Genomic DNA, 24,876 nt, shown 5'->3' with positions numbered 1-24,876 from the left:
TTGAAGCCGTGACACATTTTTTTTGCATCGTTATGCCTAACTTGAAGTTGATTCGTCATCTTGACTGACGTAAATATGCTTTATAAGAACGTACAATGGAAAAAACAAAAGGGTGTACATTTTTGTTACACCCACAGCTGGTACACTGGTATGTCCAGTATTTGCATTACGTTTAACTAAGTCTGCTTTTTAATTCAATGACAGGTAGTATTAGTGTGAATACTTCTTTGTGCGTGTGCAAATGTTTTAGGCACATGCAAATAAATACTGTAGAGCAAAGATGCCTTCAAAATAATGAAATGACATGTTTCTACATTTAAAAAATATATATCATAAAGAGCAGTAAACATTAGTAAATGAAAAATGAAGTTAATATTTGGTGTGACAAAATAAAAATAGTAGTCTCCAGTACAATTAGTGCAGTTTTATAAGGAAATGAGCTGTAAGTTTTATTGAGTGTCTTGCAGAACCAGACACGGTTCCTCTGGAGACTTTGACTGTCGCTCTTGCTTCTTATTTTTGCAGCAAAGCCAAGCAGCCTTCGATGTGTTTTTTTGTCTGAAAAGTGTCTCTTACGTAATACGCTGCTTTCTTTACTGACATACGAACGTTTTACTGTAACATTTAATTTCGTGCTAGAAAACTAATGTTTGGGAATCTAAGCCTGTTTTACCCCACAAAATGGAAAAATGTTTTCAACTCAGACTTTCAGTGAATTTATTTACAAGATAAACTTCTATTAAAAACTGAAAACTGCAGAAGAATAAAAAGACAAAGACAATAAGCAGTTCCATGTTTCAGGTCAATGTATTTCAGTATAAAGAATAGTTGAGGTGTTTAGTCATCTACATTTTCAACAAACAAATATAAGCTATACATACATACTCTGGCAGAACAATACAATTTGTCAGCTTTTAAATTATGTGTATAAAGAATTTTATCCAAAGACTTAAGGCGTTAAAACATAAGTTTGCATTTATATGCCACCATTGTTTCATACCACACCACAGGAGGTCAGATGAATTAAGAGGAAAAGGTTCACCCACAAGGGCATATAAAATAAATTATCATTACAAATTAGATCTGAACTAAACGTGTTAAAAGCCAATACATTTAAAAATAGATTGAGAAAAGGCAAGTGTATACACACACACACACACACACACACACACACACACACACACACACACACACACACAATTGTGGAAAAACAAATGAATGGTGTAATGATCGTGCATTCTCTAAGGCTAAGAAACTCGACACCATAGTTGTGTTATGAGAGATCAACATATCATACAAAAGCCAATAAACTATTCAGAAGATTTGATCACATTATAGTACACACAAATTTATTCAAATCTGATTTCAAAGAACGCTATTTTTAGATGCCAGACACAGTCAGTTATATTTGCACTATCCTTGTAAAAATCTCAATGATTTGTTTGCATTGTTACCTTTCTAATCTTCTCAGACAGTGCTTAGGAAGAAATAATTTTATTAAATAAATTTACAATTAAATGTATTTATTATAGTGTATGCTAAGAAGAGAAGCATGAGAGTTCAAGGGGGAATCAGTCCTTGAAACCACATTTTCAATTGCAGTAAGAACCAGTAAGAATCAATACAACTGCCAATTTAGGTTTACTCCTATGACGAGTTCTGAATAAAACAGTACAGGGTTTTTAATCTGGGGAAGTTACTTTGTCACTAAGGCCAAAGCATAAATAATAGCTGGAGGTAAATTATATAACGCAAAGTCCCCATTTACATTTCAACATTTTACTCGTCTAGAATAATAGGATTATATCCAGATGGAGATTATCCACATTAAAAAAAAATGCTAAAGTGTGAATGCAACAGGAGGCATTTATAAAATATTTTATATGTGATCTGAACAATCAGAATTAAATACGATTACTCGTATGAAATCATAAAAAGGTGCACTGAAAGTTGATGTTTGAAGGAGCCACTGCGCATATTATAATATAAATTTGCATATTAACAACTGTCTAATCTGTCTGACCGGAGACGCATTTGACGTGTATATGCACGTGGGTTAAAAATCTTTAAAATCCGGATACTATCCAGATCCAATTGCACAAAACGACCAGGTGTGAATGGGTTCGAATAAGAATCTTAGATAATAACTTTGAAATGTTTTTGTTTTTTTCCAGAGAATAGCACTGGATTTTGTCAAAGCTCAAATTCTTCACACTATAAGAGGCTCTTCATAACTCCAATACTTATTAGAGCTACAATCGCACAAGAGCTACTTTCCTCAATATTACAGGTACATATTGCTGCGGAAATCCACTTCATCTGACTAACTGGATACAGAGTAGGCTATTCCCTACCAAGCTGCAAAGCAAAACAATGAGGTTACTACAAATAAGCTGATTTAAGGGAAAAATCCAGCCAGAATGAGATAAAGTGGGTGATGCAACATGACCCTGTAGCAGTTTTAATTGGTGTGGCAGTGGTCAACAGATGAGAATGCTTCCAGAGCATGGCTTCAGAAAAGAAGTAGCACTGATCATTAAAAACCAATGTATATTTAACTCCTAGTTCAGAAGACACATTAATTACATCGTACTCTAATTTTGCTTTTTGCACCGTTAGGCCATGGAACTACTGCCAGGAAGGGCACAAGGACACGACATTAATGGTTTCACTGTATAATAAACTGTTACTAGCAGTTACTAAATGACAATGGTTGAAATAAAACAAAGTTATAAACCCATACCTATGTTCAATGTTATATATTTTACACATGAAATTTCTCAACCCACCTTTACAGTAGTTTTTGTAAGCAGCATACTGGTTTATGTTGACAGGTCTACTGACGCCTGCCAATCCCTGTAAGTAATGTGCTGGATTTTTTATTTTTAGATGAAGCAGAGATTGCATTGTGTTCACCATCACCATCACCATCCCATTGCTTCTAGACAGTGTACCCAAGATTGTACGTAGCCTTAACATAGCCATGCCCACTCCTTCTGGAAATTAATAAAGGAATAGCAAAAACGTAGGACTTCATCAAGCCTACAGAGAAGCTTTGTTTCATTCTCCACCACTCAATCAGTTCTGACACATTAGTTCTATGAAAATTTCCATAATGCCTCTTTCACATTACACAAACTATAAATTCCTTATACATAGCTTTCACACTATGTGACTGATGCAGATATCCCACTTTATTCCTGTACTGTCCCTGAAGAGGCTTGAAAACAAGCTCATATCAAAGCAAAAACGGTGATGTACGAGAAAGACTTAACTGTTTCTCAAATTATCCTCAAACAGGTCATTTGTAGGAGCACTGCTCCATGACCATGTGTGAAATGACAGGTTTTTGGCCCCAAATTGGAGGGAGAAATTATGCCCATACAGTATAGAGCCAAACCTTCTGCTAGCTAGCTAATTCACTGCATTCACCTGCTTCTCGAAGGCATCCCTCTGGATTTGAGCTCAAATGGGCTGCAAGTTTTCCCAGTGGAATACGTATTGTAAAAAGAAGTATAATCAACCACCTTAAATGTACAGTCATTCATTCCGATAAGCAAGAATCTGGATCCAAAATGCTTATAGTCAGTCGCTAAACATTTCTGGATGGTCTAGACAGTCTACAGAGTACTGATTCTGAGAAGGCCGACCACAAACCACTGTATCCTGCACAGGAGCGTACAATCATAAGTCCAGAGGAAGATAAAAACAAGCTCCTCAAGGCCAGGGCAGTTAGTGGGCCTGAAGGACAGCATGATCCTGCACCCTTCAGCCATAAAAGCCTGCATGTCTATATCCTTGGGGCTGGCCATTTATAGTTATTTTCATTCATGGACATCCCAGATTTCAGACAGAAGAGGGGGAAGTTTCTTGTCCTGCAGTCGCAGAGCGAAGACCTGCTCAGAGTGAACACTACTCAGGGTGCGCAGGCTGACCAGCTTCATCAGCATACGTGGGAACATCAGGTGATCCTGAATGTAGATTGGACACATGGCATGGTCATTCAGACAGCATTTCATGACACAAAAACATTTAATCAGTTTACTACATACACAGTAACTACAGAATCAATGTTGTACTATCAGTAACATTCTGGATGGATTTTGTGTCCATTCAGCCACAAGAGCATTCGTGAGGTCAGGTGTGCTATCTGGGATTCATTTCATCCCAAAGGAAGGCTTCCAGTGGTGTTGAGTTCAGGGCTCTGTGTAGGACAATCAAGTTCTTCCACTCCAACCTTGGAGCTTACATCATGCACAGGGGCACTGTCATGGAGGAACATGTTTGTACCCCTTCATTCCAATGACAAGAAATCTTTAAAGCTACAGTATACAAAAACATTCTATAAGACAACTGTGTCCTTCCAACTTTGTGGAAGGTCCACATATGGGTGTGATGGTCAGGTGTCCAAATACCTTTGGCCATATAGTGTATATATTGTTTAAAAAGCTTTTTTTTTGTTGATTGGAAGCAGGGTGTGAGAGGGCTCAGTCCTGTGCTTGAGTGAAATCCTTGTGGATTTCTCTGGGTTCTCCAGTTTCCTCCGACATCCCCAAACCATGCCAGTGGGTGGACTGACTACTATAATAAGTTGCCCTTACAGGTGTAGGTGATGCCCACTGAAAAAATAACAACAATGCAAATAGTTTGTGGCCTTACCAGGCCAGGACATCCAGTTCTAAATGAGTTTTTGTCACTGTTTTCAACTCAGTTGAAAACAGCTTTCTCTTTCATGATTGATTCTAAGTCGTGTTGAAGGGAGAACTTGCCAAATAGTGAGAAAACTTCTTTTGGTTGAAGTGGTGACATCAGTCAGTTTGTCTGAGATTCAGGATGTTCCCTTCATTTTAATCAGATCCGAAGTAACTAGTAACTTGCTACTCGAGTAGTCTTCTCATTGGACACTATTACTCTTACTCAAGTAATTATTAACATTATTACTTTTACTGTAATTATTTTTATAAGTAGTTTTACTTGTACTTGAGTAAAATTTTTGGCTACTCCACCCACCTCTTACTACTATACTACAACTGCATGTAGTTTGTGTAGCTAGCTAAAAAGTTTTTAATGTAACCAAGCTCTGAACCCAATGATTAAAACAGCTTACCCACCACTGATAAATACAGCTCAAAGACAGAGGGAGATGGATATAAAGGAAGAATAACCACTTGCTTTTGCATGTACCAATTTACATGCAATTTTTTAGCAAAATCTTTCTTTGCTTGGAACCCTTCTATTCTATCATGACTTACATTTGGTCTCTTGATCCTGATGTACGAATGCAGAGCATCCACATACGGCTGTTGGAGCTTCTCCACCAAATCATGATCCTGCACGTTGGGTCGGTCTAAGGACAGACAGACACGGAGAAAAAAAACAGGAACGGGAATGACTGACACTATAATGTCATACAGTATTTCGTTTATAGAGTGCAGAAGTGCCTTAGAGGAAGGTCACCCAGGCTCATAAAAATATCCTGCAGTATGTCACTAGGACGTCAATCCGCCTCAAGCGAGCACTAAAGACGGCTTTGGGATAATTCACCACCATCCATAAACCACCACTGAAGGAAAAAAAAAATACAGCACATAATACAGTGCTGCATTACAGTAAAGAAGAATTGTTTGTCACTTTCCTGCTGGCATCCTCAGCTAAAATTGATTATTCATCTTCACTCCCACTGTGTCAGCTTAGTTTAATGAAGTGTAGTGTCAGTGTACGACACCCACAGGCATGCTATTATAATCAGTTTTTAAAAACATTTAAAAACAAAAAACATTAAATCCATAGTACCACTGTTCTCTAATTTGTTATATAAGTGTCCTGCATGTGTGCAATAGACTGACCTGCTGAAAAGATGTTTATAGCGATAAGCAGGGCATACTCTGCCTCATCCAGGTGCAAGTCATTCATGCCCTTTGAGAACTCAAAGATGGGGTTAATGAACTCGATCTGCAGCCCTGCAGAGAAGCCAGGTGGATGAGAGGTCATTTTAGGACGTGGGCAGGTTGTAAACTGCTCTAACAGAATGAAAAGCAATAACGTTTTCAGTTTTTAATGCAGTTTGGGCATGTGTGTGGACATTGGGACTTTAGACATTGAGAACGTGATTTGACTAGAGTATGCTCACACACCATGCTAATGTTAAAGAAATCGTGCTAACCAAAGTGTACTGAGAAGTACTTCCATCCATTGCATTCAGACATCCATCGACTACAACCGTCTACAACTATACATTCTGTAATGGAAGCGAGGAGGACGAGGAGGTGCCATTCATCTGTATTTGCAATTAAAGTATCTTAGTACCCCTTATTAGTCAATATAATACAAGTAAAATGTCTGCATCCCAAATTCAAATAACTATACTATATAGAATGGCAAATAGTATACCTCCCAGTAGTAGTAGGACCTATATAGTAGAGATTGTGTAAAGAGTAGAGATTTTTTTAGAACCCAGTATTACTTAAAAAATTACTAATATATCAAATCCATACTACTATATTATATTATATACCAGTCCTTCCAGGATTTTGCAATTTTGCAAATCACAGAACTTAACGCAAAATCAAGAAAACTCTGCAGTATTCGAAGGAGCTTGCACTTTTTCAAATTACCACAGATTTTCTACAGATTTTGGCCAAGACACACCATTTGACATCATCGCAACGCACATTCAGCCAAAGCCCCTTTCGATTCACGTGTTGAACATGGGTACAGCTAAAAAGTTTAATTTACCAACAAATATCACTCTGAAAGAAACAAAACAATTTGGGGAAATTGCAATTTCACCAATTCAAGTAGTTTTCTGTGTTAAAAAAAACAAACAAAAAAACCCCTCAAAATTGCAAATTGCATCAAATACTGTATGGACTGATATACTATGGCAGATTAGTACACCACTTACTAATATCAGTATCTATATATAGTAGGGATTTTATTTTGATATACTCTTCTATAATACTCAATAATACATAAAATATCTATGTCCCAAATCCATACTATTATACTATACTGTCTGGCAAATAAGTACACCACTTACAATCTTTGCTATATATCAGAACCTACGGTATACATATACATATACATATATATATATACATATATATATACATATATAATTTTCACATATTATTTAGTGCAGTAGTATGCATATAGGAATGTTGCCAAACAAACTAGCCTTTTTTTATACTACTATAAAAGTACCATTTTTATACCACTGTGCATCTTATAGCTGTCATAGAGCCAATTAGCATAAATTGAAAAACAAAACCCTCTGCTCTGTCTTAAATGTCATTCAGTTGATTTCATCAGCGCTAAGGTTCTACAGTGAAACAGGTGACAGCCAGCATGGTGAGTCAGGTGTCAGGGCCCTAGCACCTAAAATTAGGATCAAGCCAACTGATATAAATTATTTATGTGCATCCACACCTGCTTTGGCAAAGTCATCCTTATTGTAGCTGAAGTCTGGCGTGAGGAAAGTGATGCTCTCGATCGCTGGATTGTAGCGGCGAGACGTCTCTAGCAGCATGATCTACAGTGCAAAAAATGTATGCTTGAAACTGTAACAAGGAGAGACTGAGAGCAGTGTGGTAACCCTTCATTACCACTAGGGGGCAGAAGGCGCTCAGTTAAAAAGCCACACAATATTTAGAAACTGGCACAGCAGAGGCAGACCCAACAACGGTACATTAGTCCACCTGTGCATGTTTGCATTACGTGGAACACTGAAATATGATTACAAAAGCATTCAAAGTGACTCGAAGGCAGACTGACCTCAATGGTGGAGGTCTTGAGCAGGGCAATCTGGTCCTCACGGGTGAGCTCCAGGAAACCAGGCAGCTGTTTAGCAAAGTCCACGATCTCCTGCACCGACATGATTGCCAGCTCGGTGAAGTGAGCAAAGCGCTGCTGCCGCACTTCCCGGTTCATGGGGTCCTGACTCTGCGGCCATGGCTGAAGGGGAGGACAGGGAAGGGAAGGGGGTCAAAAAAAAGAAGTAATTAAGTAGTAATAAGTGTTAACTAGTAACATTTGAATGAAGCAAACTGGAATGGAGCCACCAAAGTGATAAAATGTAATGTGTAAAGAATTCTGAGGTTTGCAAATTTCGGAGCGGAAAAAGAATCAGTCATCTGAAAGGACCATCTGTGGTGCAGTGAATACGCATTGCTGCAATAAAGGGGATTTCTAACTAACAAGCAGACCTTTACACAAATCACAGCCAGAGGTGACTGACGCAATGTGAAACAGTAAAGGAAAAGTTCAGACAAAAAACAAAAAAACCCCACAGACTTTCCATACTTCCATACTAGATTAGCTTCTTTATTTGGCTGAACATTTTCTTTAGGTGCATATTTTAGTGGTCCTACAGATCTGCTCTGTATAATAGACCGAATATGTGGATACAGTATGAAAGACTGGGTTTACTTACAGTGACTTTGCGCCGGTCGATGAAGGAGCGTTTGTTGCACTGTTTCTGCATGGCGACTAACTTCTCGATCATTTCCTGCTGTTCTGGAGCCAAAGGGAGAACGTCAGCCGCTGGGCTCGGTGCAGCCACGGCTGAGCTACGAGCTGTCTCTTCCTCGTTCTGCTTCTTCATTTTCTTCAACCGAATCTGCTCCTCCGAAAGCACACCTGGTAAAATAAATAAATAAATAAATAAAAATAAACATGGAAAAGGATATCTAAACATTAGTATATTAGTCTGAGTGAGTGTGTGTAATAGAGCAAGTGTTTAAGCTAGTCTTTGGGTTAAAGGTGACGTTTGTAAATGTTATAAACATCATTTCTAAGACATCTTAGAAAGAAATGGATCTCAAGAGTTGCCAGGCAATATATCTATACTTTTAGATTTAATAATTTATTAATAATTTATTATTAATAATTATATTTTGGCTTTCCCTAACATTTTCTCATACAATAAAAGGGGGTCAATTTTCTGCTTGAAGAAAAAAAAAAAAAAAAAAACACATGCTGCATCTCTTTGCTAACTCCTTATTTCAGTTTCATTCAGGAAAAGAAGAGAAGCCACTCACACTGCTCAAGCATGCCCGCCTCCCGACACTTGCGCAGCCGACACTGCTGACACTTTCGGCGCATGTACATGTCCATCTCACAGCGGCCCGAGTTCTTGCAGACGTACTGCGCTCCTTTGATCACGCTGCGCCTGAAGAAGCCCTTACAGCCCTCACAGCTCAGTACATTGTAGTGGAAACCAGAGGCCTTGTCTCCACACACACTACACACCTCGTTCCCCAGCATCTTGGGAGCTGGACCCTTCTTCCTCTTCACTGGCTGCCCCTCTGTACACAGACACACATAAAAAGCAGATGCTCATTAACACAGGTGTGTATATATATATATATATATATATATATATATATAAATTACCAGTCAAAAGTGTGGAGACACTCGACTGAAATGTTTCTCATGATGTTAAAAATCTTTTGATCTGAAGGTGTATGATTAAATGTTTGAAATCAGTGTTGTAGACAAAAATATGATTGTGCCGACATATTCATTTCTTTCATTAGAAAACTAACATTTTATTTACAAAAAAAAATTTCTTTAAACGGATGACTTGGAGGGAAATATTCCGAAAAGCAGCCAGTAAGTGTATGGCATAGGTGTGAACTCCTTTAATACTGTTTAAAAAGCATCTCAGGGGAATTCCTCAAGAAATCGGTTGAGAAAATGCCCAGAAAATATTTCTGGAAATTCTAGGCAAAAAGGGCGTCTACCTTGAAGATGCAAAAAAAAAAAATTAAATTATTTTGAATTATTTTGGATTTTTTTATCACAACATAATTCCCATAGTTCCACTTGTGTTATTCCAGAGATTTGGTTACTTTATTATTATTCTAAAATGTGGGAAAAAATAAAAATAAAGAATGAGTGTGTCTAAACTTTTGACCGGTAGAGTGTGTATATATATATTATATATTTTTATATATATATATATATATATATATATATATATATATATATATATATATATATATATACACACACACATATATATATATATATATATATATATATATATATATATATATATATATATATATAGATAGATAGATAGATAGATAGATAGATAGATATAGATATATAGAAGCAGTGCTTTGCTGGGGCCAGTGGTTTGTGGGGAATGTTTCTATGTCATTGTTTCTTTACTCAGTAGTGCAGTTATTTGAATACATCCTGTGGTCTAACCGCACTATGCTTGACTAAACGTTTCATATGTTTGTTTTGTCAGTCAATATTAAACTTGGGTTTTCACAACTGATTCAAAGGAGGACAAGGAAATAGCAACTGAAAAGAAAGCAATACATTTAATACAAGACATATGCAGTGGTAGCTCAGTGGTTATGACATTGGCCTACTGAATGAAAATGAATTTGAATTCATGATAGGAAGGTCATGAATTCAAATCCCTGCGCCTCCAAGCTGCTACTGCTGGGCCCTTGAGCAAGGCACTTAACCCTCAACTGCTCAGTTGTACAAATAAGTAAGTCACTCTGGATAAGGGCATCTGCTAAATGCCATAAACGTAAATGTAAATGTATTGTTACTGACCGGTCTAGGTCGGGCCGCAACATACGATGAAATAACAGGTTGGTGAGACCAGGATTGTGTTTGCTTTGTATTTATTCTCACCTTTTTTTTTTCTTTTTTTTTTTTTAAGTGGGTTAAATTTCAGAAGCCGACCAGGCCAAAATAATAAAGAAAATTCCCCTCTAACTATACAAAAAGGAACTAATTAACCTAAAAAGAAAAAAGAAAGAAAACAAAAATACACTTCCTTCCCTCACTCCCTAGCTAACCCACAACCAAGAGAAAACGAATGACCATAAATGGCGCCGACTTCCATGATGAACAGTGTACTATTTACAAAGGTGACTATTAGTGTGTGTAATTTACAGGAAATATACATATGCGTATATATACAGACATGGAACACTCGAAACTTAAAGGGGCAGAGCACAGACAGAGTCAAGAACAGGCAGAAGGTCATACACAGGAGGAATCAACACATGTAAAGAAATATCAGCAGTACAATGCAACAACAATGATCTGCCCCGGGGATGGAGACTGAACGTAGTCGAGACTTATGAGTATGTATGAGTTATGATCAGCCAATGGCAACGTGACGCATTGTGGTGGACTGGGCCTAAAGGAGGAGGACGAGGAGACAAAACACACCTATCCCACGCATAGCAAGGACTGTCTCATAGGGAAAGTGAAAGAGCCGATCACTCAGGCCCACCCGCCCTCAGAGGGGTCCTGTAATGACTACACATCAGCTAAAATTATAGCGAGTGATGTCGAGATAAAATCAGCAAGCTGCAAAAATAGTGCAAAACAGCTACCGGAATCTAACGAGAAACTTTTTTTTTATTTTGTCATTGTAGATCAATCATTTACTCAGAGTGTTACTCAGAATGCGATTCTTTGGCTTTAGCTGCTGTGCTGTATCTGAAATATATTTTATTCAACCATTTTCAGGCTTTAACAGCTTCATACTACAAAATTTTACAAAACTACTCAGGGAGATACACGTCCCATTCGGAATCCTTGATCCTAATCATCACTACAACTATTCACTCTAATAATAGCCTATACTAGCATATTTCTTCACTTTTTTTTTTAATTAAAAATGGCATTTTTTTTTTTTTACATTTTTTTAATTAAAAATGGCATGCAATTACAATTTTAGCTCTGAACCAGTGCAAGCTGCATATTTTTCCATAGCAACAGCAGATACCCCAAGATCATTTTCCACTAAAGCTTGCATTATAGATGGGCATCTGTACTTAGTCTGTGTGTGTAATTTCAATTTGCCATGTGGCCACTGTTTACACCGCTAAAACCAAGAGGAATATCTGGCACAGCTGGGGGCTCCATGTGTCCATTCCATGTGTTCAATAGAACAAAATCGTCACTTCTGGAGAAAGTTGCACAAAGTACCAATACAAATGGAACGTGTAAGTCAAGTAAGTGGAAGCCACTGTGGCTCTTTTTTCCGATATAATAAATGACTTGCATGTCAGAGTTCGCAGATGAAACGCTGTCACAAACCTCATGTTTTCTTGGGATCGGAGGCGGATGCCTGATATTTGGGAATCGTGTGAGACAGTTCTGGGAGGTAATCATACCAAATCAACCAGTTACATTGCACCGTTTTTACGTCTCTGAGCCAATTATGCAATCACATGATTTGTTCAGGCAAAGCCGCGTGACTTTTTTAATGCGCGTCGAGGGATTTATTCAGTAAATGTGTGCCTCAATTGAGCGCATGAGTTTTTATGCGCATTTTAGAGATTTTATTCACATCTGGTGTTTCCATCCAGTGTTTTTTTTATGCAATATCCCAAAATTTGCATAAAATTACATGGATGGAAACATAGCTTGTGAAGTTAAGGAATGCACTTATTATCTTAATATCTACATATTATATATATATATATATATATATATATATATATATATATATATATATATATATATATATATATAAACTCTATACTTACATATTTATATATACACACATACATACCCCTACGCCCCACATACCACATGAAGTGGACCTCATGTACTTTGTGTGACCTTAGAACACTTCAGTTCGATTGACAGATCCACCTAATCCTACATCCCACTAATGTCCCATATTTTCCTGTAAATTAAGATCTGAATGCCATTACTAAATGGATTTGACAACTGACCGGAGGAACAGTACTGAAGCCTTTACACATCTTGTACATAGATAAATAATAATACAGAAATCCACCAACACCCTACATCCCAACATACCTCTTGCAGGTGTGTCTGTAGAGGGATCCAGTTTGATGTCGCTGGGGTCCATGTGCAGCGTCTCTCTCGGCTCTTTAGGAGAACTGGTGAATGAAACTGGTTGACTGGGAGAAGTGTGTAACTCATGTTTCACTTCTGCTGCACTCACTGAGTCCTCCTCAGTGACACACCCCAGATTCGCCCCTACAGGAAAAACAGACAGATACACTTACACACTCACACCCACACATACAGCAGGATCCAAAAGTCTGAGACCACAGTGAAAATCTGGATTTTCCACTTAAAACTGGAAACAAACAGAAGGTTTCAGAATTGTTTAATATTTCAAACAAAAAGTAAATGTTCAATATCTTGAATATTTACAGCACACCTATTTTGGTTTTTCAGATATTACCTTTCATGTAGTGTGCTATAGAGCTGTTTGTGAATGTTTAAAAAATCCAAAGTGCACGACAAACGGAGTTATTGACTCCCAAAAGAAGGAACAGAGTCTGAACACCTGAAACGAGTCGTTGGTAATTCCAGACTTACTTCCTGTACTAACCTACGTAATTTGGTAACAAAAAACCCGCCTCTGGTCTTCATCTGCTGCTCGCACACAACGTGTACTTTGACCCGCCCTCAAACACTACAGTTGAGGTTACGTCCTGAAAGAGTTAGGTTCATGTCTAGAAGACGTTGTTTTCTGCGCTGCAAAAGCAAAACCACTTTGCATGGACTCCCAAAGGATGAGGATGTAAAGCGTCAGTAGTTAGAATTCATTTTAAAATGATACCACAGCAGTTTCGTTTTAAAATGATTAAGTTAAAAAGATGAAGTTACTGACTTTCACCAGTGCACAGCTGTCAGCCTGTTAGCCTCTGCTAACCGGCTAACTCATGTTAGTGTCAAACTACATATAAACTTACCACCGAGAAACGTCCTGTTCTCGTCAGGCTTGCGATGGTGGTTCGGGTTAATCTTCCGATGCATCAATACTGGACTCGGGCTCAAACTGATATTGTTGTATAAGTGTACAGCCATTGCACGGCTGTTAGCCGTTAGCCTCTACTGACCGCCTATCAGACATTTTTTCAGACAGAGGTAAAACGGATATGGTAGTGGGCGTTTCCTTTTCGACACGCCTGTAAGACCAATCACAACAGACTGGGACATCTGACCAATCATAGCAGAGTATGCTCTCTGAAAGGAGGAGTTTGGAATGAATGCTTTAGAACGGATCATTTAACGAGTTGTTTGTGACACTAGGAAAAACAGGTTATGCTGCAATTTAAATTATAAGCAAATTGTTTTTTTGACCTTGGATGCGTGTAAATCTATTGTACGCCTTAAAATTAGGCACGTTGAAAAACCATAATAGGTGCACTTTAATATTCAAGTTTCAGCACTATTTCTAGGTCCCTATTTAAATATAAGCATTTGTGATTTATGATATTGATCATGTTATGTGCTTTGTACAAAAGGTCAGATTTTCCTCATGTCTAATCTCCTCTACTGAAGCACACGCTCAGACGACACTCCGATGGATTTGATCTAAAATGGAGGGACACATTATATATGGACACATTGGCCGGCACTATATATGTTGTATATATGTTTCTAAATATCTTTGGAAGATTAATTAGGAGTAAATAGACTAAGTAACATTGTCCAATTAACACAAGTTTCACAACTGGAACGGACAAACGACAAAGTTTTGTATACCTTGGCCTGAATGAAAGAGCTTTCTGACAACAAGCTCAGAGTTTCTGTCGTTACTTGGAGGTGATAAAGAATGATGAAAAACATCAATTACAATAAACAAGAAGCATGAATGGTGCTGCCTATCTGTGCTCCTCTGTGTATACATCCTACTGTAGCTTCATGCCTAGAATAAGAATCCATACTATAAGGCTCAACCCTAATGGTTTCTTAACAGTAACAACAGCTTATTTCTGGTAAGTAGGTAATATATTTAAGCCCTCCCATTTCATATACTTTTTCATTGCTTGGCTAGATGCATAAAAGCAATAATTATTTAAGGAAGATGAAACTTACCATGACCAACATCAGCAATATCAGTCGCAGAAAGGGTGGTCATCATGAGCTTGTCATAACGGCCAACACTCCTCCTGAAAACCACACGAAATCCTGTTGGGGTTTTTTTTGATGTAGCTTTAAACAAGTCTGTCTTTAATATTTCTTGTGCAAGTGTGACTTGGCCTATATATAATATTTAAACTAAAAGTTTATTCAAGTTACTTAACAAGCGAGTTAAAATTCGTGAAATTAGATGGCTTAATATGACGGATGATCTGATTTTGGAGCAAAATCTTGAAATGTGAGCATTGCTAAGATACATTTTGAAAAAAATAAAATAAATCAGCAATAGCCGTCATCCCTTTATAGCATCGGAAGACTATTGTGAGAGAATCTTAATCATATAATCCGACGTAGGAACATAACTGATATTGTACAGTGTGCCATGCAGTAAACGTACCCATTTTTACACTATGATACAAAGGTGAGGAGTTGAGATCAGCAGTCTTTGAATTCATAACATGACCAAAGACGGTCAACGACAAAGTTCTTGTAGTGTCCAAATTTTTTTTCATACATAAGTATGAGATTTTTCAAATCTCATAACGTGACCTCCATTATGATGCTCACCTGAAAGCCACTATCAGTAAGAAGAAACTCACAGGACAGCTAGAAATACTGTAGTGGTAATGGCCGAATATAAAATAAACAAGATAACGGACAGAAGAAACGTTCTTATTACCTCAAGCTCACTCTGAACAATGTTTGTGTTTATGCAAACCCCATTTTCTTCCCGAGCCATTTTCTGGATTGTGCTGATTCACAGGGCTGGGCGATATACCGATATAATATCGATATCATGATAACTGATTACGCGATACACTTTTCTGAGATATCGTTGGTATGGTGATGTATTTTTAAATAATTTTTAATAATTTAAATGGCATTGAATGGATGCCGTTGTTTTGATGTGATTTAAAAAAAAAAAAAAACAACTTAATCTTCCTTGCCTTGTAGGCATTAAAGAAAAGTATTCTCAAAGTCAGTTTAACGGTTCTTGTTCATATTACTACGGTTACAGACAGTTTTCTAGCTAATTATATATCGTGATACGCACGATGTATCGTAGAAATGCTCTCAAGTATCACGATATGAAATTTTTGTCATATCGTCCAGCCCTACTGATTCGTGACATAAGCAGAACACAGTTATTTTCATTCACTGTATCAAACTATCATTAGAGGATCTTCGTCGTATAATCTGACATGGAGAACATGTTATCGCACAGTCTGTTAGAGAATCCGTCCCAGATTTTATTCGGCTCGTCACGTACAGCGTGACAAGGAAAAACTGGCTTAAGCCTCCTGTTATCACACACTGTAAAGCAGTTTTTACTGCTGACTATTGAATCGTCGCGAAATGTGTACGCTATATAAAATCAAGGCTGCATTATTACTCATGTTTTAATGATTTATTTTAATAGTCTTAAATCTTTCATCTAGGCTTCCTCAGTTTAACATAGCTGCCTGATATGACTTTGCAGAAAAGAAAGATAATTGGTTATTGGTCATTGTTTATTCATCATGGTATATTAAACATCCTAAAACTTTGCAAATAATGGAACATGCAGACATTGTGTGCAGATTTGTTTTTGTAGCAGAGACTCAAGGCAACAGCTGTGCTCTTCACTAAACACCCAAGTAAGTCATCAAAAATAAGCAAACCCAAGATGACCAATAAGGTTCAATAAACATGAGTAACTTTTAATCAACACAAGGACCCATGTTGCTCTGTCATTCATTTTTTGGACCGTGGGAAAGTATGCAGATCTACACTGGAGTAAGCAAAATCACCCTACGTATTTAGACATGTCAGTGAGACAGCACATTTTCAACAAACCCAGAGTACCACCATTTCTGTGGGTAAAGGGGAAACGAAAGCTAGAAAGCAGTTTAGATCAATTGAGATTTGCTGAGTGGGAAAATTGCCATTTCTTTAAAGCGGATGGTACTGTAATTATGGGAAGCACATTGGAGAGGCTTCTAGAATACAATGAGCATGCTAATACACCTAATAAATAAACCCAATCTCTTTCTTCATTGGACATGAGATTAGGATTAAAAGTGAAGGGTCTTAATGCAAAATGCTGCAATAAATAAATAAATAAATAGAAATGACGTAAACTTTTACATGCGTTACATACCCCTGGTGTGACTCTCTGTTATTGCTTGTCCATGTTGTTCTGTGTGTCGCTAGCAGGTCATGATGTTTATCTTCTTAACCACTTTGGACACTGTCAGGACAAACTCCACTGCTGAGAAAGAAGAGACAGAGAGATAGAACAAAAAGGGAAAAGAGAAGAGGGAGATAGTTGTTCTTCTTTATTTCTTTTTTTGGGGTGGGGTGGTGGGGGGTGTCAGGCAACCAAACAGAGCTTCAGGAGATCTTCTCTTGCGACAGAAAAAACCAGAGAGAGGGAATGAAAGTGAGAGGCAGGGAGGGAGAGAAGAGAACAAGAGGTTACTATCGGTCGTTTACATGACTGTGAATCCCTATGGGTCCTGCTTCTTCCTCAATGAGTGTGACAGCAAACTACCTCACACACACACACACACACACACACACACACACACACACTCGCGCACACACACTCGCGCACCACACACCTCTAAACACAGGTTAACTATTTCACTAAACAAGATTTTCATAAGATAACTGATATGTAACTGTGAGGTGACTGTAACTGATTGGGGGGGGGGGGGGCATCCTACAGCTTTAGGGTTACGCTCTACCAGTACTCTCTCTCTCTCTCTCTCTCTCTCTCACTACATGGGTTGTGACCGGGTGTTGAATCACACCTACTCAACCAGGTTAAAGTCCAGGTTATGTCACTGTCTGAAACCACGCTGTAAAGCTATTCAATTCGGCAGATTTGGCAGACTAATAAATCGTATTAGTGTTATAGTTTAAACTGAAATTGATCTGAGAGATCAAATGCTACGAAATGTAAAATTAAGACGCATGAATAATTTGCCCATGTTTCCATGTCAGATATTGAACGATTTACTAGACACCCAAAATTGCTGTTTCGAAATAGGTTGAGGCACACAAAAGATGAACAGAAATCAATATGGATTAAAAAAAGTAAAAAATTCTTGCGATAAAAATCGAAACTGACCTAAACAACTAAACTAACCTCAAATAACCCCTCGACATCCTCCAAGTCCAACGTTCTGTACAACTTATCGCTGATGTGTTACCTTTGCCCAATAAACGAATCATCATCAAAAAGGCAACACCTTGGATTACTTACTCAACAAGCCCTTCCTTGCACTCTTTAGTATACATATTAAGCGTACTTCATTACAAGAGCGAAAAGCATGCACCCATTTTATTGATATTTATAAGACATTAAGACTTGACCTGTAATCCTGAACTTGGATTGTTGCTTAGAAAAAGAAATCCTTTGTAGTTCATGTCTACGATTAAAACAGCAGTATCAACAGAAAATCACTCAACAGTGCACTTACTCAACTGCAAAACCAGAAGAAGATACAAGCTCATAATACACTTGCCTTGTAAGAGAGGGGGAAAAAAACAAAGTTATCAAATGAAAGTAATTTAGGAAGAACAGATTACCGCTCCCGTATCACTCAGAATGAGCAGAGGATTGTAATTTAGATCAGACAGACAACAATATTTCTTTTAGCAGTAAGAACCTGAAAATTATCTGGTTACACAAGAGGAGTCATTGACTACGTTTACATGGACAGCAGTAATCTAATTATGGACCTTATTCTGAATAAGACAATATTCTGTTTAAGGTGTTTACATGAGTTGATTTTAGAATATTCCTTACATGTTCCCGTTATACGTTATAGAACATAGATGGATTAACGGCACACGTCATTATGTCACCGCGCCACGCCGTCCGATGTTCCCTACAGAATTTCACGTATCGCCATACAGTTGGTCTTCCTTATGGTACCGTATACAGTGTTCATTTTTAATTTCAAGGAAGCTTCAAGTGCAGTTAATTATTTGTCATGCTGTACGTGCAAATAGACGACTGCTTGAAGCCGTGGGCTGCGTCCTAAACCGCGTACTTACCTACTACATAGTAACCGAAATATATATATCTCGCCTACTATATAGTAGGTAAGTACGCGGTTTGGGACGCAGCAGTGCTCTCTTGTTTGCCGTTAAACGGTTGAGCGCTGCCGTGTGTGTACGTGTCCTGTCGCAAAATGCGGTGAAAACTCCCACACGACGTTAATAGTGTGATTAAGGTGTGTACATGTCTGTAATGCACTTCCATAATGCGACTAAAACAGGAATACTCCACACGTCTTAATTCCATTTGTGTTTACTTCGAGTATGACTTTAATCGGATTAAGGTAATAAAAAATTGCTGTTTACGTGGTAGTTTTTTAATCAGAGTATCGTCTTAATCGTGTTAATATCGGATTATTGTTGTCCATGTGAACGTACTGACTGTTCTTCAGTTCATATGGGACTTCGCAGAGATGTTTTTGTGATTCTCGCGGCCAAAAATGCTTGATTTTGTGGCAGCTATTTAAAAGATTTGCGATGCGACTTGAATTGGCAAAACTGCAACTGCACAAATTGTTTTGCACGGTCTTTTGCAGGGATGTTTGCAGGTAAATGAAACTTTTTAGCTGTACTCACACGTCATGTTCAACACGCGTGAATAGAAGAGCGCTTTGGCTGAATGTGTGAATTGCGAGCTCCCCCGAATATTGCGGCGTTTGCTCGATTTTGCATTGATTTCTGCGAGCGATAAAAAAAAACCTGGAGGACCTGATTCTTCCTTTGAAAATATTACACTAAACAGACTTCAGATTCATAGATACATGATTATTTTCCATCAATTCCATCAAGCTAATTAGAGCAGGATCTACAGCTGTATTATAGTGTTTTTAAAGAGATGTGTAGTTGCAACATCACATGTGAAAGAAAAGAGCACCGTACTGTATGTTTTACTGTCCAAAGAATTACAATAAAAAATATGTACAATTAAAAAAAAAAAAATATTGAATAGTCAGCACAAAATCTACAAGCATGGCAAAATATAGGTGAAAGTTATTTTAACAGGATGTTTTAGGAAGTAGGCTCTTCCTATTCTCAACCCAGGAGCCTCAGTCATGAGAATAAAGAGGAAGGGTGGTTTATTATACACAATATTGCAGACAACATATGATTCAAAGCTAAATATATGTTGTTTTTTTTGCTGAATTGGACTTCATGAATTAGTGAATACTGTTGTTTCCCTTTGAATAGTAGTTTTACTGACCACTTGTTCCTATTTAGTTCCTACTTATGTATGTACAGTACTTTCCAGGTATCTATTATAGTAACTAGGCGTGTATCAGTATCTGTGGTTATAGGTGTAAAAGTAGTGAATTGAAAATCTTTTATACAATTCGTGGCAGATGAATTGACTGATCCAAATACTGTTTAACATATTAATTCATTACAAAATGTCAAAGCTCTCTTTAACCCTGTGAACTACAAAATGTAAAAGCCTTGTGTTAGTATGCGATTGCTAGAGAGTTGAAAGGGCTACAGTGGAGTTAAATGCAGGGTAAAGAACCTTTTCTGAGAGACAAGTTTGATACAGACAAGTGAAAATATTTCAGAAAGACTTCCAGGTTGAACTGAGCTAGTTTCCAGGTGATGTAACTTAACTTTTTTTTTTTTCCTCCTTTCATCATTCTTGTCCTCAACACAAACAAAGTTACACCCATATCTATATAATAATACTGGGTTAAATTCCCTTGATATATTTTGTGATCCAATCGATTATATTTAATGGCATGAATGTGTGTTTTGTTGACTGACGTGACATGGCACAGAACAGAATCACAGAGAGAGCTGGTTCGGTTACTGAGAGGATGTCAGTATCGGATCGGTATCAGGGATCGCATCGAAAAAAGTGTGATCAGTAAATCCTTACTAAAATCTCAGAATTCTGATATTCAACTGGTTTCACATGCCACAACTCCTGAAACACATAGTGTAGTTGAATGACGTCTACTCAGAACATCCGGTCTTTAAAAAAAAGTGTGCTTTTCTGCCATTTTCCAACCACCAGTTTTTTCAATTTTTTTTTTACTGAAAGAACCATACACACTCTGAACACTACTTGTTTTTTTTAACTGAAGTACACAGCATTTCATTCAGAGAACTAAATGTATATGTATATATGAACGAACTGCAGCACACTTATATATATATATAAAATGTATGTGTGTGTGTGTGTAAAAAAGTATTTGCCCCATCCTGATTTCTTCTGTTTTTGTGTATATCTCATACTAAATTGTTTCAGAAATTAAAACTAAATCTAAGGTAAAACAAAGGCAACCTGAGTGAACACAAAATACAGTTTTTAAATGATAATGTTATTTATTGAAGCAAAAAAGTTATCCAATACCAACTGGGCCTGTGTGAAAATGTATTTGCCCCTGTAGTTACTAATTCACCAAATCTATGGACTGTATTCATAATGTGGTTCAGCTGGACTAGACGCAACCAGGTCTGATTACTGCAAACCCTGTTCAGTCAGATCAACACTTAAACAGAACTTTTTCAACAGCATGGAGTTGGTTCAAAGGTCTTACAGAGTAACACAGTATGACAAAATTGAAAGAAATTCCAGAAATGTTGAGGAAGAAGGTGATTAAAATACATCAGACTGGGAAGGGTTATTTCAAAATCTCTGGAACCACAGTGAGAGTCATTATCTCCAAATGGAAAAACTCGGCCCAGTAGTGAACCTTCCCAGAAGTGGCCGACCTTCCAAAATTCCTCCAAGAGCACAGCAACTACTCATCTAGCAAGTCACAAAAAAACCAAGGACAATCAATAAAGGACCTACGGGCCTCTCTTGCATCAATAAAGGTCACTGTTCATGACCCCACTATCAGAAAGACACTGGGCAAAAATGGCATCCATGGAAGAGTGGTGAGGTGAAAACCACTGCTAACCAAGAACAACATTAATGTTCATCTGAATTTTGCCAAAACACACCCTGATGATTCTCAATCCTTTTGGAAGAATGTTCTGTACGCTGATGAGTCAAAAGTGGAACTGTTTGGAAGACAGGGGTCCCATTATATCTTGTGCTGTGGTATCTGGCACAAAAACGTTAGCAGCAGATCCTTTAAGTCCTGTACATTGTGAGGTGGGGCCTTCATGGATCGAACTTGTTTGTCCAACACATATCACAGATGCTCGATCGGATTGAGATCTGCGGAATTTGGAGGCCAAGTCAACACCTAGAGCTCTCTACCATGTTCCTCAAACCATTCCTGAACAATTTTTACAGTGCAGCACGGTGGATTATCGTGCTGAAAGACGCCACTGCCATTAGTGAATACCGTTGCCATGAAGGGGTGTACTTGGCCTGCAACAATGTTTAGGTAGGTGGTATGTCTCAAAGTAACATCCACACGAATGCCAGGACCCAAGGTTTCCCAGCAGAACATTACCCAGTGCACCAGGAATGGTTTGACGAACATGTCAAGGTGTTGACCTGGCCTCCAAATTCCCCAGATCTCAATCCAATCGAGCATCTGTGGGATGTGCTGGACAAACAAGTCTGATCCATGGAGGCCCCACCTCACAACTTACAGGACTTAAAAGATCTGCTGCTAACGTCTTGGTGCCAGATACCACAGCACACCTTCAGCGGTCTTGTGGAGTCCATGCCTCGACGGGTCTGAGCTGTTTAAGTGACACAAGGGAAATCTACACAATATGAGTCAGGAGGTTTTTAATTTTATGGCTGATCGGTGTATATTAAAGAGCACAAACTGCTACATAAAAAAAAGCTGAACTTTTTCCACACCAAGGCCTAAAGAAGACATGAACAGCTAATGAATATTTGTGCTAGTAAACAAAGCCACTAACAGGAGTGACATCTACCTATCTTCCAAAGAATACAGTCTTCTAATATAACACTACAATATTGTAATGTTTTTAAAGTAAACGACCATCTTCCAACACATCTGGCTGCATCCAGACTTAGCTAACTACTTTTTAGCTTCACATCTGTCCGGCTAGTCACAGGACCATTACGGTTTAAATAGAAGTCCAACCTTGGAGTTATTAACCAAATTAAACACAAGAAGACAAACAAAAAGATAAAGAAATCATATAAAACACCTCACAAGCTAGCTTATGTTTCTAGTCCATCTATATTAGAAACAGTCTGGTGGTTGTACTCGGCATGCTAACCAGCTCAGGAGCGTGTTATTCAAAACGTCAGTGTCCAGCACGCATACTTCCATACTGAATAGTACGTCATGGGTGCACGCGCAACCTGCAGGGGTGACAGAGGTGACATACTATGTAGTACACTAGTATGCGAGAGTCAGTAGGAGAGCTGCGTCCATGTATACAACCGCGTTAAAGATGTCCAGGCAGTATGTAATTCAGTGCTTAACTAATAAACTGGATATAACGGAGCGTAAGGAATATGATAAGGAATCAAGTTTGTCTACGGGAACTGTCAAACCCTGATAGATAGTTAAAGCTAAAGCTAAAGCTAAAGCTAATGCTAAGCAATCCACGGACGCTGAACACGGATGTGTAGAGCTGTTAGCATGAAAACAGAGCAGGACACCTTTAACCAGCTTGACTATTCATCATATCATCAGCACATGTGCAGTAATCATGTAGAAACTGTCTAGTATGAGTGACTGTATGGTATAAACACTGGATGTTTACCTGGACTTTAAGAAGCACAAATCCACTGCGAACTTTCCCAGCAACTGGGTGAAGAAGATTATCTCATGAGTGTTTCCTTTTTTTTTTTGTTTTGTTTCCAAAATAAAAGTCGCCTGTCAACATCTTCATCTACATGGGAAAAGACAGTACACTTTGATAATTGTTTGTTACGTTTCCAGTACATGTGAGTCTTGTCATGTTATGTTCTGCATTTTAAATTAAATTAATAACTTCCTATTTTCTTTTCATTCTGGTTTATCTTGGGGTTGGGGAAGGGGAAGGGGGGGGGCATGCATGGTAGACTGATTGGCGTCTCTAAATTGTAAATAGTCTGTAAATATGTGTCTGGCCCCCTGTCCAGGGAGTCCCCCACCTTGTGGCCAGAGTCCCCCACCTCGCTTATCCTTCCTTCAGGGTCACGGGGAAACCTGGAGCCTATCCCAGGGAGCATCGGGCACAAGGCGGAGTACACCCTGGACAGGGTGCCAATCCATCGCAGGGCACACTCACATACACATTCACACACCCATTCATACACTATGGACACTTTGGACACTTTGGACATGCCAATCAGCCTACCATGCATGTCTTTGGACTGGGGGAGGAAACCGGAGTACCTGGAGGAAACTCCCGCAGCACGGGGAAAACATGCAAACTCCGCACACACAGGGCCACGGTGGGAATCGAACCTCCGACCCTGGAGGTGTGCGGCGAACATGCTAGCCACTAACCCACCGTGCGCCCTGTTTGGTATAGTTGGTAAACATTATTTTAAATTATTTTTTTGGTAACAGGTTCAGTTTAGAATAGAAAATACGGAGACCTGAAATTTTACAGAGAGTGCAATCGCCATCATGTGGACATCATTAGAAACACGGATTAGCCAGGAAGAATCATTTCTACTCTGTTTTTATATACAGTACACGAGTCCTCTGAGTGATGTGAAAGTGTCAGTGCAGTGCTGGAGTATTTACCCCCAGGGGAGATGAATGATTAGTGTAATGTATGCACCATAAACATACATAAACGTTTATGTGGTGTAATGATGCCTCAGATAGCATTTAATTTAAACTTTTTCATTACTTTTCTTGTAACAGTGCATTATAAAGTGACAAAAATTTATGTAAGAGAGAGCGAGAACATGGACGTGGCTGAAAAGTGAAGACCAAATGTTCTCCAATGCCCTGTAGTGACTGTGTTTGTCCTAAAAGTTCTCTTTACAACAATGTGTCCCAGTGATTATTTATGATAAAAGTATTTTATAGAAGCTTTTAAAGAAGTATTTTATAGAAG

The 24,876-nt window shown here is 38.3% G+C and overlaps 1 protein-coding gene across 3 annotated transcripts; it reads right to left on the bottom strand.

The window, feature by feature from the left end:
- Positions 1–788: 788 nt before the first annotated feature.
- Positions 789–23,684, bottom strand: nr1h3 (nuclear receptor subfamily 1, group H, member 3). 3 transcript variants are annotated; one of them, XM_053617062.1, is made up of 11 exons: positions 23,584–23,684; positions 17,036–17,277; positions 14,851–14,924; positions 12,814–12,996; positions 9,039–9,305; positions 8,432–8,637; positions 7,774–7,953; positions 7,429–7,531; positions 5,847–5,960; positions 5,253–5,347; positions 789–3,971 (listed from the first exon to the last, which is right to left on the bottom strand). In XM_053617062.1, exons 3-11 carry the CDS (start codon positions 14,894–14,896, stop codon positions 3,825–3,827), a joined length of 1,341 nt encoding a protein of 446 aa, XP_053473037.1. In that variant the 5' UTR covers positions 14,897–14,924; positions 17,036–17,277; positions 23,584–23,684; the 3' UTR covers positions 789–3,824. The 3 variants fall into 3 exon arrangements, with proteins under 3 accessions (XP_053473037.1, XP_053473039.1, XP_053473038.1); XM_053617064.1 differs by having other exon boundaries at positions 17,036–17,146; positions 23,584–23,683; XM_053617063.1 differs by having other exon boundaries at positions 17,036–17,282; positions 23,584–23,677.
- Between the last annotated feature and the right edge of the window lie 1,192 nt (positions 23,685–24,876).

The sequence above is a fragment of the Ictalurus furcatus genome, chromosome 27 (assembly GCF_023375685.1).
Source record: "Ictalurus furcatus strain D&B chromosome 27, Billie_1.0, whole genome shotgun sequence".
NCBI lineage: Eukaryota > Metazoa > Chordata > Actinopteri > Siluriformes > Ictaluridae > Ictalurus > Ictalurus furcatus.
This window is presented reverse-complemented; position numbering and strand designations above follow the sequence as displayed.

What these genes read in the sequence shown, in the direction of transcription:
- nr1h3 (XM_053617062.1), bottom strand. Translation starts at nt 14,896, where the DNA reads ATGATGACCACCCTTTCTGCGACTGATATTGCTGATGTTGGTCATG. An exon ending in TATTGCTGATGTTGGTCATG is followed by an intron (nt 12,997 to 14,850) that starts GTAAGTTTCATC and finishes TTTTTCCTGTAG; the next exon opens with GGGCGAATCTGGGGTGTGTC. An exon ending in TCAGGATCAAGAGACCAAAT is followed by an intron (nt 3,972 to 5,252) that starts GTAAGTCATGAT and finishes ATCTACATTCAG; the next exon opens with GATCACCTGATGTTCCCACG.